Genomic DNA, 17,998 nt, shown 5'->3' with positions numbered 1-17,998 from the left:
TAAGTAGTTTGGTAGTCATATTGAGATATGAAAAATATTAAAAATAGTTGAAAACGACAAGTTTTTCAATATGGCGCCGCGGCCAATTTTGTAATTAAAGGTCAAGGTTGTTTCTTAACACGTTAAATACAATTTTAGTGGTAGTGAGAAAAGATAATTTGTTATGACAGACCAAATTAGTTCAAGAAAAATATTATTTGTCATTATAGGCTATCCACTTCACGATATATAGATTTTCATGTTTTTGTCAATATGACGATGGCGGCCATCTTGAATTTAGGGGTCAAGGTGACCCCAAACTCTTTGAATATCATCTTAAACGGTTTTGCATGCCAAATATAGTTGAAAACGACACATTGTTTGTTATTATAGCCTACCCACTTCATGATATATCGATTTTCATGTTTTTCAATATGGCGTTGGCGGCCATCTTGTATTTATGGGTCAAGATGACCCATAAACACTCTGAATATGCCAAACATAGTTAAAACGGTACATTATTTGTCATTATAGCCTGTCCAGGTCATGGTATATAGATTTTCATGTTTTTCAATAATTATGTCGTCGGCGGCCATTTTGAAAAATGGGCTATAAATAGATTTTCCGCCATTTTTGGGAGGGACATAGGAGCCATTTTTTCTTAAAATATGTCCATGTAGTCAAATCTACAGAGAAACAAAAGTATTATGAATGGTCACGGATTGTAAGAAAATGATTCTACTAAATTTGATAATAACATAACCATGTTGCATTAAGTATTAAATTGTGTCCCCCACAAAGCTCAAATTCAGCCTACCTATATCCGCCATTTTAGGCAAATTCGCTACATTATGAGCACCATTATGTAAAGATATGGAAAGCATATTTTCTATCAAACAATGATGTTGCACCATCTTCCGACACATCCGAATTAATATTTAGCCCGTGCGGTTTATGCAGACCCTTTCCAGACCAGTCTTGGAATTTTGCGAAAAATATTCCATATTAAATGTCAAGTCTGTAGTATTTTATCTAATTTCCTTGTACGGATTAAAGTAATTTAATTGTGTATCGTATTATCTGTAATATAGTTAATGTAGTATTGAATTTATCTCGGTAATTTCTTGCATATTCTTGATCACAAAACACATTTTTGTTAGGGTAAATGAGGGGGGGCGTTGTATTTTGACATTTTGTGGTATATTTTGTTGTTGTTTTTATTTTGAAACTTTTTTTTGGTTAGGACAGGGGTTCTTAATACAGGCCATCCGGCCTTCCGAGAACCTCCTCATTCAATGTATGTGTTTAATTGTTGTGCTGTTATATTTTATATTTGAATGAAATAAAGGTGAGTGGATGAATGAATGAATGAATTTTAGCTTAATTAAAGAGCCCAACCTAAACTCAAGTTGATATAAAGGATAAAACGTACCAGAAGTCAGTGTATTTTCAAAATGGCGCCCAAAGTGGCCGCAAAATACAAACATCGCTATAAATGACCATATATGAATACTATTTCTGAATCAAACTAACCTTTTTAGCTTAATTAAAGAGCCCAGAATAAACCCAAGTTCATATAAAGGAAAATAATTCCCTGCAGTAAATATATTTTCAAAATGGCGCACAAAATGGCCGCCAAATAATGAAAAAAGACTATAAGTTATCATATAACGGGATTTGTCTGAACCAAAATATAACTTTTTGACTTGATTTAGGGTCTAATATACTTCTAAGATAAGAAAAAGGGAAAAAGCATCCCAGCCATCAGTGTCCTTCTATGATAGCACCTAAAGTGACCGCCGAAATTGGCACCAATACTAAAAATGACTAATTATTCTCAAATATTAATGCTTATCCAAATAGTCAAATATATAGCAAATATTGTTTCCTCCCTATTACAAGTTTACATCACTAATGATATTAATAAATGAATGGCAGTTTCCTTTTTCAAATGAATATATAGCAAGTATTCTTTTCTCACTATTGAAGAGGTTAACATAAATAATGATATAAATAAATAAATGGACATTTTCTATAGCATCGGATAACCTAAAGCGACCACCGCTTTCTACTCACAAACATGTAAACCTGTTAAAAATGACTATATAACAAGTATTCTTTTCTCACTACTGCACAGGTTAACATAAGTAATGACACAAATTATAAATAAATGAACATTTTCTATAGCGAGTGTCCACCGCTTTCTACTCACAAACATTTCGTCGGCCGTATCACATACTGACGTATTCGACATTTTTAACATTTTTTAGAAAATTGGTATATTAGTTTGCTATGTTCTACTCTATATATTCACCAAACAACATGCCGCAAAGTGTCTTAATTAGTAAGATATTAATTAATTTAATTATGTCGTATTTACAAAACCTTGAAATGTCTGCATCACATAACGACGTATTTGCCGATCACCTATACTGCGCAAGCCCAGTATATCGTATCTGCATTATTTGAAGAATTTGCCGTTTCACATACTGACGTATTTACGCTACGTATTTGCGCGACTCTGTCATTGCACGGCAAAATTGCTGTTTTGTCCTTTTCATATACTGACGTATTTGCGCAACTGTTTCACACACTGACGAATTTGCGAGACGTATTTGTCATTTGTAGGCCTACTTGCTTTACTGTTTGAGTATCAACGCACGGGCTTCAACATGCACAGTTAACATATAGGCATGGAATCAGTGGCAGGGGGAACGGGACAAGAGGGGATCCCTATGTGCCGTCACTATATTTAATATGCATGCTTGTTTTAAATATTACGAGGCATGAATGGCGGGTCGGAAAATGCCGGGAATAAACCAGGAATATCGTATTGTTATGGGGCCTACATGTAGGTCTATATGATTAAAACATCAAAAATATGAAAGAAACAGATCACTGCATTTACATCTATCTGTCCAGGATACGGGAGTGGAGAATATTTGATCTTTGCATAAACATTTTGAAAGCACATAATATTATAGGCCTATATACATGTATGATTTTTTTATGTCAATCCAAAATGCAACTTCAATTATAATGAGGCTATTCTGTAAATGCCCATACCCCATCCTAATAGGCATACCTTAGCCCCGCTAAATAGCAGATACGTGTTCTACTGCAAAATTTGGAAACAACAGTCAAGCTTTTGTTTTGGGAATGGATTTATATGAATATTAATATTAATGTGGCGACTTATTAATATACATCCACGTCTCAAGTACGGCAAAGTGATAGGATTCCCCAGCCCATAAATGCGGGCATCCTTACTAGCAAACCACGGTCACGTTCACGGCCCATTTTACTGGTTGGAAAACCCTGGGTAAGTTTCAACATAATCCCGGCCCTCGCCTGGGTAAAGTCCCAGCCCACTTTCCTGGGGTTTTGGCCGACGTCAAGTCTTATACCACTCCCGGCCAACACCCGGCTCCCCAGGACACATTTTAAGTTAAATCCCGGGTCACATGATGTCAAGTCCCGGACCATCCCCGGGTCCCCAGGGCCGGGGTTGCATTTGATATGTGCATTATTTATGTTAACCTCTTCAATAGTGACAAAAGAATACTTGCTTTATTCATTTTTAACAGGTTTAAATCGTCGGCCGTATCACATACTGACGTATAATTGCAAAATACGCATTTCGAGAAAATCGAACTTTACTGCATAATCTTGATAAAAATATTATTGCCGACTAAACTCAGGTTAACAGTAGTGCAAATATACTATATTTTCAATATAATTCACTTATCACTGTCAGAGCATAACTTATTCTGCGAACGTGTAAACCTGCTAAAAATAAATATATAGCAAGTATTCTTTTCGCACTATTAAACAAGTTAACATCAGCAATGACATAAATAAATAAAGGGACATTTTCTATAGCGAGTGTCCACCGCTTTCTACTTACAAACATGTAAAGCTGTTAAAATAAATATATAGCAAGCATTCTTTTCTCACTAATGCACAGGTTGACATCAGTAATGACATAAATAAATAAATGGACATTTTCTATAGCGAATGTCAACCGCTTTCTACTCCGCTATAGGAAACTTCCAATTATTTATTTACATCATAGTGATGTAAACTTGTAATAGGTTGTAATAGGGAGGAAACAATATTTGCTATATTTTTAACGATTTTTTTTCATTCAGGTTCAAAGATATCTCAAGTTTGACTTGATATTTGACTAAATAAGCATTAAGGGGGTACTACAACCCTTCCCAATTGTGTGCCTATTTTGGCAGTTTTGTCCAAAATTATAGCGCATTGGGGATAAGTAAGATGTGTATATTATAGGGACAAGGACTACAACTACTGCACTGGAAATGTTATTTCAGCACAGACAACACACGGCCGTTCGCCGCCTATGCGTGATGTCAACTTTTATCTAGAGCGCCCTCAGTTTTGACTTAAGGAGTCTTATTTGGTTTAAGTGGTGTTGGGCGATACAAAGAGTTATAATTTAAAACTACCGATACCAATTAGCACACAAAGTATAGCGGTACTGTTGACTCAAAATTCCCATACCGCCCAACCCTACATAGTTACCGAATGTAATCGGTCGCCGATAATGGCGACGAAATGTCCTTTCGAAGTTGAAAATAGCCCTCTTTGATCACTAGAATAGACCCACAAAAACACTCCCAATTATATTTTATTAATTAAGTAAACCAGAAGCTTTAGATAAAAAATGCTATCCAAGAGTTATCGTTCACACTCCTTAGATGCTTGATAACAGACAACTTATTCCGTACACCATCACTAAATTCACTGCACAAAATGCGAATCATACCGTACGGTATAGCGTATTTTAGTCAGAATATTGGAACATAAAAACAGTTAATAATCATCCTCGCTTTATTTACAAGTAAAACAGATGCTAATGATAATAATTTGTGCGAGCATAACAGTGTCACAGTCCATATACTTTGCAGAAATGATATGACATGTACTGATAATACACGCAATATAGCCACTATACTGTACTACAGTACAGTACATGTACATGTAAACTCTACATAGAAACCCCAAAAGTATAACATGTAGTGTGTGTGCGCCGACTGAAATCATTGTGAGTTGCGATTTTGTTGTCAAACCCTTACGAAGCATTAATTTGTTTCGTGTGAGATACGTAACGATATGCTATGACTATCGCTTGTTTTTACCAATCTCGATAAATTCTCCATTTTTTATATTTTGTCCTTCCGTAGTTCTTTACGATGCCGAAATAGTGTATTGGTATTTTCTGATATCATCGTCGCACTCTTCCGAAGAACCAATTTGGTCCGATTCACAAATGTAACGCTACGCGATGAGTTTTAGCTTGTTTCAATCAGCTACGTAACTAAATGCTCTACGGGCCAAAATTTCCGATACAATTCTACATTACATATAATTTTATGTACCGGGTTCCGTAGTAATTTACGGGTTCCGTATCAATTTACGGGTTCCGTATCAATTTACGGGTTCCGTAGTAATTTACGGGTTCCGTATCAATTAACGGGTTCCGTATCAATTTACGGGTTCCGTATCAATTTACGGGTTCCGTATCAATTTACGGGTTCCGTATCAATTTACGGGTTCCGTATCAATTTACGGGTTCCGTATCAATTTACGGGTTCCGTATCAATTTACGGGTTCCGTAGCAATTTACGGGTTCCGTAGCAATTTACGGGTTCCGTAGCAATTTACGGGTTCCGTAGCAATTTACGGGTTCCGTAACAATTTACGGGTTCCGTAGCAATTTACGGGTTCCGTAGCAATTTACGGGTTCCGTAGCAATTTACGGGTTCCATAGCAATTTACGGGTTCCGTAGCAATTTACGGGTTCCGTAGTGAAATAGTGTATCGATATGTTCCGATATCATCGTCGCACTCTTTCGAAGGACCAATTTGGTCCGTGTTACAAATGTAACGCTACGCGATGAGTTTTAGATTGTTTCAACCAGCTACGTAACTAAATGCTCTACGTGCCAAAATTCCCGATAAAATTCTACATTGTCTAATGTCTTGTTCTGTACTGGGTTCCGTAGTACTTTACGATGCCGAAATAACATACCGGTATGTTCCGATTTCATCATTAAGCTCCTACAAAAGACCAATTATGTACGCAACAATACACGATAAGTTTTAGTCTATTTTAACCAGCTGCGTAACTTATTTTTACGGGGCCTAAAATCTGGAGTAAATTGTACATTTTGCTGTGTCGTACTTCTTTACTAATTCACCGTCACAGTTTATGTTTTGGTGAAAAAAAGACCGAATTTTTCCACCCGTCTACATTCGGACCACTGACCGGGTCTTCAAGAATCGGACTTTCACTTTGGAATAGATTTAATTTTAAACTTACATTAATTGCTTAGAGACACAATTATTGTTAAATTGAAGGTATTGGACACTTTAACTATTATATAACCATGATCTAATGGGATTTTAAGGAAGGAAGCTTAAAACTTAACTTTCAGTAAGCTTAAAAACTTAACTTTCAGTAAGCTTAAAGCGTAATATGTATTACGTGTCCATATCTTCAACGTACTCATCAGTAACGGTGGGCATTCGCTGTGTAGGCGTCTGACACGCCACAAACGTATATACGAGACTAATAGTTTACCCCCTCAGTTTTTGTTGTTTTCGATAAAAGTAGACGTTAATAACGGCCGTGGACAGTTGTGGAGTTACAGTCAAAAATGAGGGAAAACCAATATTTGATCAATAAATCACTAACTACTTGCTTTGAGTTGCTGAAGTTTCAGTACAGTAGTTGTATTCCTTGCCCCGATAATATATACATCTAACTTGGCACCAATGTGCTATACTTTTTTTTTTGTCATGGGTGTAGTACGCCCTTAATTTTGAGAATTTTTAGTCATCTTTAGTATTGGTGCCAATTTCGGCGGCCATTTTAGGTGCTATCACAGAAGGACACGGATGGCTGGGATGCTTTTTGCCTTTATCTAATCTTGCCCCTAACACGCCCGAGTACTACAAAATACTACTTGACATATGCGCTGTTCGTGCGTGCATCCTACGTGGTGTGATGACGCAATCGCCCTAAGTGATATAGGCACGGTTTCGCTGCCGAGCGAAGCCCAAGACCCGTGGCAAAGTGTTGCCGAGCCAGTGGTTGGCATACGAGGGGTCTTGGGTTCGAATCCCACTCTGAGCAAACAACTTCTTTCTGTTTTCTCTCTTTATTCCTTCATTCTTTACCTTCCCGTCGCCAAAAAGCCCCTGGCGGGTTAGGGTTAAAAGTATATTAGGCCCTAAATCAAGCAAAAAAGTTATAGTTTGGTCAAGAAAAATACCGTTATATGATACTTATAGTCTTTTTACCGTATTTGGTGGCCATTTTGAAAATATACTGACTTTTAGGAATTATTTTTCTTTATATCAACATGAGTTTATATAAGCTGGGCTCTTTCATTAATCAAAAAGGTTAGTTTGATTCAGAAATAGTATATATTTGGTTATTTAAGTGAGTACCTGCATTTGGGGCCATTTTGGACGCCATCTTGGAAAAACCCACTTGGGGCCAGTTTATATTTTTGTGAACATCCTGATTATGTTTTGGAGTCATCTCAGGAACCTGAAAAAGTTGGTTTGGTTTAGTCCTTGGGGGGTCATCATGTGCCTCTAGTTACCCGAGTAAAATAACACTGATATGGTTTTTAGCAGGATTTAACATAACTTTAAGATTTCCACTCTTGCATAAGCGGCTATTTTGGAATTATTCAAATTAGGCACTCTTCCACTACTTGGATTATCGGGAACTTTTGATGTGTTATTTAGTAAGCTTTTCGAATATGAATGGTGATGAAATGGATCCTGCTGCAATTAGTGTGGCTTAATCTCTACATTTGTCTTAATTTGACTGGCCTAGAATTGAATCTGAGACCTCATGCAAAAGAAGCTAGAATTATAAACTCCGAACCACGCTTTGCACGGAAATAAAGTCGCTACTTCCTACTGTTGAAATTGCTTAGATTTGTGTATTTTTTAGATATTTGAAAAAATAAACAAATTTCGTCAAAGTAATAAAAAAAAGTACTTGCACAACCTTAGACCCAACGTGATTTATATTTTCAAATTCCAAAGTTCAATTTAAAACCCCATTTCGTTTCAAGTTTGCCTAACTGTAGGCAATTAGGGACCACCAGAATTCGATACCTTTTCACAAATCGAGCGGGACGGTCCATTCTCAACTTAGGACATGGAATATTAAAAACCTCGCGTCGAGGTTTTGCCAAGTTTTAAAAATAACGGTTACTTAATGAAATAACGGTTAGTTCATGAAAAGAAGAAGTGAAATTTAGCAAAACGCGACGAGGTTTATTTACCCGTAAGAGAGCTCTATTGTTCCGCTATTGTATCCGCTATTGTATCCACTATTGTATTCTATTCATAAAAGCTACTGCAAGAATCGCGGCAATCCCTGATCTTGCAGGTGTCTACCGCCGGCGTTTCGCATTTATTAACATTCAAAATGATCCCATACTCTTACATTTACAGACTTATTCCCGCTTTTTATATAATATTCAGAAATTGCAATTATGAAAACTACAAACTTTGAAAGTGAAAATATATTACCATCGAAAATATATCATACTTAAATTCTATAGAATCTATAGAGGCATTGCATGTGACCAGAGAAGATGATAAAAGAGGAGGTCGCTCGCTGCCCACATCAAATAAATAATGTGTGCATCCGCCTATTGATGGAAACAATGATCTAATCCGATTGATCAACTAATACGATAAGTGGCTTTGCGAGTCACGACTGTCTAGCTCTAAACGACGCATGCCCGGATATCAATTTGTTACGTCAGTTAACCGCGAAATATACTTTCTGTATTGTTTGGCATGACTGGCTGCTAAGTTTGACCCGAGATCCCTGTGAAAAAGACCCGCATTTTGGATCCAAATAGCATTTTTGGACACGTTTGGACACAAAACGGGAGTATATGGAGAAACTGACACGAGTTTGAATTACTGATTACACTGGTTTTATGTTTCCGTAAACTGCCGCAAATATTCAAATAGTTATCATTTAAATTTCTTTTCCTTTGACCTTATATTAATTTGACTGGAAAATTAATTATGCTTGACTTTCCATAACTTAACAATTTTTTTGATTTTTTTAATGGGAGTTGCAATACATATAATGCTTCTTCACTCGTTTAAAAATCATGGTCACCCTGGTTAGTATTATTAAAAAAAAAAAAAAAAAGCATGATTTGACTGCAAAATTGGGACTTTAACGATGTACTTCCGTGTGTGGAATATTTTCTCCACTGGAGAGAACTACCAAATCAGACGAGCGTGTGGCGGATGAACAGATTACCACAAAGGAAGTTTCAAGTGGTGTTTTAAGTACCCCAAACAAAGAAAAGTGAATAGATGTTAACTGTGGGTAATCGGATTATATGTTCGAGCGATCTCCTCTTTTCTCATCTTCTCTGATGTGACGTATCATCCCGTAAATATGGCAGACTACTCAAATGCATTCAACAAAAGCATGATTGCAATCTACCGTGACAGTTCGTCTCACACACATAACCCTGCACTACGATCAAATAGGTTGATGACAACATTTGATTGAATGGACTGTACTCCGCCATAACTACGAGCGTGTTTATAGTGAGCCAGATTATCCGGTATTTAGAGTATAAGTACATCTTATACGGTATTGGTCGCCACTATAAACAGACCAATAGCGCTATTTGCCGCACATATTATACGGAACTGATATCCTTCGATATCGATGGATATTGCAGTATATTAATTCCGTATACGGCCACTATAAACAGACAGGGATTAACGATACCGTTATTCAAGGAAGTGGAGCAGGGTCGTATAACTCTCCCAGCTCAAATGTATCACTGTAATAACACATCACCTAGAAATATGGTACAGTACTGTAGCAATAATGTTAAAAAATAGGCCGGTATCGTTGCGACGGCAAACTATTTGAAACTGTGAAAATATTTGTGCCTCCCACATTGCATTGCGGTGACCTCGAACACGCAGAGTTCAACCACCTCGGATTCAGAATAGCGCTATTGGTTGCCACTATAAATAGCCGAGATAACGGATAAGTCACATTCCATCCTAATGCCATATACGTATAAGGATTCCGTATAAATACCGTACACCACTATAAACACGCTCTACGGTGAAGGACACCGGTTCAAATTCTTTGTTTGGAGCCAATCATTTAATTTCATGCAGGGCCTCTATAGATACCCAACCCAGAAGTGCCCATTTATTTTGTAATTTTTTGTAATCGCGCCCAAATATCCCCGCAAATATCTTATACACGGTTTTATTGATTCATTTTGGGCATTTCAAAAGTTAGAAATCGTCAAAAATGGCAACATCCATTGATAGCAATGGTTGAGTAAACATTGTCTAAACACTAGATAAAAAGACAGCTTTGTACTACAGAGAAGATGTGAGGAAAAAAATATGTGTGCTGCCGCTCATTCAAAAGTAATCACGCTATTCAGGTTTAACAATAAAAAACAATAAAGGGGTTCGAACCCATGGTGGGTGTGATACACAACTTGCTGCTTAATAGTTTTAGGGAAAGGTCAGTGTATGTATATCATCATACTATGCATACCATGCATGCAGACCCTAACATCCAGTTATATTTCAAATGAAAATATGACCGAAGATTCATGGCAAATTATAATTTCTGACGCTTGTTGACTCTTTCAACCTCTACGATTTATGATACAGACTATTTTCAATTATCAAAATATCTTTATTAGGTTTGCAGGGAATGACAGGAAAATACATACAACAATAAAATAAACATGATCAACAATCATCCCTTTTCTAACAAAATCCTAAAACACTCTCCCTAAATAATTATAATTCGAAATAATAACACCTATTCATTTATTCATTATACACCTCTCGCAAACTGGAATGTGTATGTGGTGAATTGTAATTTTAATAACCGATATGGAAACAAACAGGTACTATAATATTATTCAAAATCAAGAATAATATCAAACAAATCCTCCTACTCGAACAGTACACTTAATTTAGGCCCGGGATTTAGGCCTGCATTATGATTATAGACCTAAGGTAAAAATACTTGAAGAGATAACAAGAAACCTTTCGTGCTTGGCCACTGTAGTGCTTGGCTGATCCTTGCTGGATGAAGGTCAATATTGATCTATTATGTGAGTGAAATCAAACACCGTGTCCTCGTTGCTACTGCCATGTAATCGAAGGTCGTAAAAATTAATCCGATAACAATAGAGGGTATTCATTACTACATCATTGATGTGGTTGCTCAGTGATCATGCATAAAATTCTTCCATGGGCTGTTTAGCTTAATCATGTTAATCGGGAAGTGACCTCTTGAAATGATATCATCACAGAGTGAACGATGTTATAACTTGGAGGGCTAACAATCCAACACCGCCAAATTCGACTGACGTGTGTACAACGTGAGAAGCTATGAGGAAATGGAACACTCGTTGTCTGATAAGGCTGAGTTCACATAGAAGTATACGGTATACGGTATTCGCTATACGAAATACGCTCATTCGTACAGGCTGAGTTCATATAGGAGTATACTATGTGAACTCAGCCTGATCGAATGAGCGTATTTCGTATAGCGAATAGCGAGTATGTCAGTTTACCCATTTTCTTCGTCTTATCAAATGCTTGTAACTTTACTTCTTGAGGTCACATTGCATTCAATGAGGTGTCATAATGTGCAGAATTAGATAGTACATCTATTAAAAAAATGAATTTGCCCACATATGGTTTAGGTTTTTAAAATTTGGACGGTATACGCTGCACTAAAATCGAACACGCGCGATTCCCACTATACTATACTATACGCAGGTATACGGCCTTTTCGAATAGCTCCTATGTGACCCGGTACTATGAAATCACCTTGCTCGATTTAATCTATACGCGTGCACCTGCAAAACGTGCATCGTATACCCGAATAGTATACTTCTATGCGATCGTAGCCTTGTGTGACCCGGTACTATGAAATTGCCTTGCTCGATTGAACTATATACGCGTGCACCTGTAAAACGTGCACCGTATACCCGAATAGTATACTTCTATGTGAACGCAGCCTAATGCATGTGTTTATGGTTAGGATAGCGGTTACTTAGCAGCTCTCGTTCCGCTTGGGTTTATTGAATACACTCTATATATAGTCATCAATATGTCGTTTCCAGTCCCTGGCTGAACTATAGGGTTCAGCTATTATTTTTTAAATAATTCTTTTTACCCCATGCAGCTGATTGGGGTGGTTACAGGTCGTTTAAAAACCACTAACCGCGCAATGAGGATATCGAACATAGGCCCCCGCAGGGCTACAAAAAACTGCTATCCGCGAAATATGGATATCCAACTAGTTTGCCCCTCGAAGCTGTAAAAAACCACTCACCGCGAAATATGGATATCCGACTAGTTTGCCCCGCAGGGCTACAAAAAACTGCTAACCGCGAAATATGGATATCCAACTAATTTGCCCCGCAGGGCTACAAAGAACTGCTAACCGCGAAATATGGATATCCAACTAGTTTGCCCCTCGAAGCTTCAAAAAACCACTCATCGCGAAATATGGATATCCAACTAGTTTGCCCGCAGGGCTACAAAGAACCATTAACCGCGAAATATGGATATCCAACTACTTCGCCTCGCATGGCTACAAAGAACCACTTACCGCGCAATATCTTTTTACCTCAAAAAAGAATTAATATCTACCAAAACACGTTTCAAAACGTAAAAAGGGGCCAAGTTTAAAAAATCTTTCCTGTGTGGCTTTTCACCCTTTTTTAAACTTGGTCCCATTTATGAAAGTTTCTAAAGACCTATACGAAGTCATCTTTAGGCTACTTGTTTGTTTTCTTAGTTGTCAGTGTTCATTTTGTAGAGTAAATTAATTAATGTTCGTGCTTGATTGAAGTTTTTCCATAAAGACGTTATAATGTATTTTGATTTAAGGGGTCGAGCTGTATTGTTTCAAATATCTCCGAAATGAGAGAAATTTGCCATGTTTGATGTGAATTTTTGCCTAGCAATATTGATCATAGGTTCAAAATTGATGGTGCATATCAATGACCAAACTCTCTAGTTTTATATTTGAGCCTGATCACTTGTGTAAGGTCTTAGGAAATTATGTAAATAGGCGTGTATATTTGATGTTACATTATTGCTCACGCACTTTCTAGTGGCAACGAAGATTTCATGAATTGACTTTGCATCGATTTCGCCAGAAGTTCGCCTTAATATGTTGCACACTCTATATAAATAATTACGGTACTTACTTTCAACTTGAGGGTAAGGCATGTGCCTTAATTGGTATCGTTTGTGCACACAATTCATCGTAATTTTGCAACCTTGAAACGCCTATTTCTTATTGCAATTTTGTCCATCAAAATTGAAAAAAATGTCCCACTTTTTAACGAAAAAGACTTCTACACCCATTCCGTTGGCGAAGAAACCCAAATTTGTGTGTATTTAGTAAATGCATCCTATTCAATACGTCCACTTTAGTGCTGAGTTTTGCCTTTATATGTCATATCTACAGAATTGATGTTATGGAATTTTTTAGCATAAATCCATTGATTTAATTTTTTTTTACTCACCGCCTTGCCTCGAAATTTCACACATAAGAAGGCCAAACACAAGCGTTGCACAGTGGTTACTATGTTTCTTCCGATTGGTGTCTTGAATTAGTATAAATCCACATTTTCCTGGTAACATTCCATTGCAATACTTCATAACTAAAAACATGTGTCACTCTGAGCAGCTCTGGATGCAGTGTCGATATATTTATCATCATTTCAAGGGGTCTCAATGTAGGTTGTCAATATACGCTTAATGTATAAAACCGAACTTAGTCTCTGGCCGCGATACTGTCCAGATCATTTTTCTACTGCCAAAATATGTTCTAAAAGCCTTCTAAACATTGATCGCTTCGGCTAACGACTAAAATTTACAGGGACCGGCTTATTCTATACACTGTTCAATAGCCTTATTGTGATCTGGAGCTAGCATTTTTTCATAAATATCGCTTTCAGCCTCTATTGGACTATAAACCATTCGATAAAGTAGGCTGGGCATACATCGGAAAAAACGACAACCAATTTTTTATATTCCAACATGTATAATTATTTTTAGAGTAATTTAGTGAGAGTTATTAGTAGAATTTAGTGTCGAGTTATTATTATAATTAGAGTTAGGTCAGAATGGGGTAGGCCTATTTGGGGGTAGCCCGGGGTAGGTGTGTGTTTTAAGTCGACGGAGTGTGGATTTATTGATGTGGGTGCTGTAGGGGGTGTGTGGGATGTGTGTGTGTGAGTATTAAGGGTTGCAAGGTGGAATGTGTGCATAGGTGAGGAGTTGGAAGTTAAAATTGGGATTCAGAGAGTCAGGGGTTAGATAAGGTTTGGGGCTAGGTTTAGGTTTAGGATTAAAACTTAGGTTACGTGTTAAGGCGACGTTTATAGGGTTATGGTTGGGGTTAGGTTTAGGATATATTTGTGTCTTATCATTAATTGTGAACAAAAAGAAAGAAAGACAAAAATAAAAACATACATTTCAGCATATACCTTCATATTACATAAATGTTTCATTCAGTCAAACATTTTACCTCAATCACCCTAAGAAAATAATACCACAAGGCAAGGGCAAAAATTAGGAAAATGTACATTTTTCGGCAGGCATAATTGATGACGTTTTAACGTGAAATGTGTACAATATTTCAAAACCAAATTGTTTTTGTATAGGACAACGGATCAAGTTTTAATATGCCACAAATGGCCATATTAAAAGATAAGCGCACCCTAAAACAAGCAACCGCCCTACACACCATCACATGTTACGCCACACTATAGGCCTACATGCTACCACACAGAGAATGCTGCAGTATTTTAAAACGTAGTTTATAAACTCTGCAAAGTAAATCACAACTCGCCAATACTATATTCCACAAATATGGACATTAATGTATTCGGATCACTGAGGTGTGTCCAATTTAAACATTGAACTGATTTCTATAAAGCTTAACAATATCAATTGTTATACCTTTACGGTTAAGCTCGGTTGGTTTATGCAGGGATGAGACATGGGACAGCTTTAAGGTGATAGAGGCACAGGTGTGTAGTTCGATTCCAAATACCCATCACCTGTTTTTATCTGTATTATCATTCGAATTGCCCGTGGTACCTTATACGATGTCAATATGTTATATTGATGATGAGGTTGACATGAGTGACATTATATTGTATACCCTCTGTTGCTTTAGACTTGACCAAGTCTTTTGACATGGTTAGAACAGTAAAATTAATTTGCAGAGAAAATTCATGATATAGGCTGTATATGCCTAAGCCTAAATTACTAAGTTATAAGAGGTGTGCGACATATTATCATTATCATTATCAAGATATCATAGGCCTATTATTTACATGAGGGCGCTGATCTCGAACGCTGATCTCGAACTGCCGCATAAATTTTTTGCTCCATTATTTTCGATAATTTCTACGGATTTAATCGTTTTTATCAAGAATATTTTGCTGTTGATGCTTCGTAAGTACATCTGGTATACCAAAGTGAACTCAATCGCTAAAAGTTTTAAACTGTTCCGTGTTATTTTGACATTTTTCATTCTTCGAACTTGAACGTTCATCGATGTTATTATATGCTATTGATATACATTGCGTTTTACTATACTAGCTACGCTACATGTTTACTGTTGACTGTTGTATAGTACTTAATTGTCTTCATTTTATTCATCATGAGACCGTTCTTGCTCTTTCCACCCAATCGATCGTCTGAGCGAAAAAGTGTGATAAACAATAACTATTCTCGTATTGATCAAGAAATCAGAGGTTGCAGAGCTGGCAAACACAAAAAGCGGTCAATAAAAACTTGCATAAAGAACAGAATCCCAAAATGCACCGCTTCATCATCAGTAAATAAGAACAATCTTATTAGCATTCCGCTTAATAGAGATAGTGCCCATAATGCTCCAAATATTTGTTTTGCGGTATGGAATGCTCGCTCCATGAAAGCAAAAAAGAAATCTAGTGCTATTTGTGATTTTATTATCCATCATCATGTCGATGTGTTAGCCATTACAGAAACTTGGCTTACCGGGACTGTTCGAGATAATCGTGCAATCGCTGATATCCAGAATACTCTTCCGCATTTTGTCATCCATCACAAGCATCGTCTCAATTCAAGAGGTGGCGGGGTTGCTGTGATCGTTCGCAAGGGTATTAATGTTGACTTCAACACCACCGGTGATTTTAGTACATTTGAGTACTTGGACTTGAACGTAACTTCTCAGTCATCTTCGTTCCGTTTAATCGTCCTGTACCGACCACCACCTAATCGCATAAACAAGTTCACTTTCTCCGCTTTTCAAGATGAATTTTCCTCTCTGCTAGAAACCTGTACTGCATCCTCGTCAAGGATCCTGCTGGCTGGAGATTTCAATATTCACGTGGACACTCCTGATGATCGAGAATCGTCTGTTTTTCTAAACATTTTGGAGTCTTACAATTTACTTCAGCACGTCACTGGTCCAACCTATTCTAAGGGAAATCACACCTTGGATCTTCTAATATCTTACAAGGATGATGACCTTGTCACTTCGACATCAATTCATGATGATCTTCCTTCATTTCACTCTGCGGTCAAATGTCTGATTAACATCTCTCGTCCGCCGCCGACAAGGAAGATGATACGTGGCCGCAAATTGCGCAACGTTGATATTGTGTCATTCCACAAAGATATCATGGAATCTTCCTTACTCTGTGATCCTGCTAGTGATCTGGATTCTTTGACTGAGCAATACACTGATGTTCTGAGTGAAATCATCGACGCCCATGCCCCTGTTGTGGAGCGAAACGTTATTCTTCGCCCTCACGCTCCCTGGTACGATGATGCGCTACGGGCAGCCAAACAGGAGAAGCGCCGTCGCGAGAGAAAATACAAACGCACTGGGCTGTCTGTTCACCAAGATCTCTACAAGGAACAATGCGTCAACTATAGAAACATGCTCAATGAATCTAAGTCATCTTTTCACCGGAAGGAGATTGAACGTGCGGATCATAAAGATCTTTTTCGTGTAGTGGACAAGCTCTCGAAGCCTAAATCTGACACCATCTTTCCATCCCATACGAACAAAGGTGACCTTGCCAAGCGGTTTGCGGACTTCTTTCACCAAAAGATCAATGCACTTCGAGAACGCCTTGATTCGTCGCCGGTATCGATGCTTCTTGATGACCTCTCTGCTCCCTGTACCAGCACTTTCTCAAATTTTGATCATGTATCTGAGGAAGACTTGCAGAAGATCATTCGTTCATCGTCCATAACATCTTGTCAGCTGGACCCTTTACCCACGTGCACTTTTAAGGAGTGCATTGAGCCAATCTTACCTGTGCTTACCTGCATTGTGAACAAGTCCCTATCATCTGGAAAGTTCCCGGCGTCTCTCAAGCATGCCCACGTGATACCTCTTCTCAAGAAAGTGAATCTGGATGTCGACAATCTAGCTAACTTCCGTCCAATTTCGAATTTAGCGTACCTCGGCAAGTTAATTGAACGTGCTGCAGTTGCTCAGTTGCAGACCTACCTAGCTGAACACGATTCTATACTAGGGCACAGTCTGCATACCGCCCCCACCATAGCACCGAATCTGCCACTCTTTGCGTCATGAATGACATTTTGTGTGCTCTGGATGTTCGTCATGAGGCCCTGTTAGTCCTTCTGGATTTTTCATCCGCGTTTGATACCATCGATCATGCCATCCTACTGAAACGTCTTTCATCGCGGTATGGTATCACGGGAACAGCATTGGACTGGTTCACCTCGTACTTAGATGGCCGCACGCAGTCTGTCAACATCTCAAATGATTTGTCGGAGAAGGTTCCCCTTAAATGGGGAGTTCCTCAAGGCTCTGTAGCGGGCCCTCTTATTTTCACCTTGTACAGTGCTCCTCTTCAGGACATCATTAACAGCCATGGTATCA

At 37.9% G+C, this 17,998-nt stretch overlaps 1 protein-coding gene across 1 annotated transcript; it reads left to right on the top strand.

Annotated features, from left to right (window-relative positions):
- Window positions 1-16,027: 16,027 nt before the first annotated feature.
- LOC140144971 (uncharacterized) lies at window positions 16,028-17,686 on the top strand. Its single transcript, XM_072166764.1, has one exon. The coding sequence runs from the start codon at window positions 16,028-16,030 to the stop codon at window positions 17,684-17,686; it is 1,659 nt and encodes a 552-aa protein (XP_072022865.1).
- Window positions 17,687-17,998: the final 312 nt, after the last annotated feature.

This window comes from Amphiura filiformis, unplaced genomic scaffold, assembly GCF_039555335.1.
Source record: "Amphiura filiformis unplaced genomic scaffold, Afil_fr2py scaffold_106, whole genome shotgun sequence".
NCBI classification, from domain to species: Eukaryota; Metazoa; Echinodermata; class Ophiuroidea; order Amphilepidida; family Amphiuridae; genus Amphiura; species Amphiura filiformis.
This window is presented reverse-complemented; position numbering and strand designations above follow the sequence as displayed.

What these genes read in the sequence shown, in the direction of transcription:
- LOC140144971 (XM_072166764.1), top strand. Translation starts at nt 16,028, where the DNA reads ATGAAAGCAAAAAAGAAATCTAGTGCTATTTGTGATTTTATTATCCAT.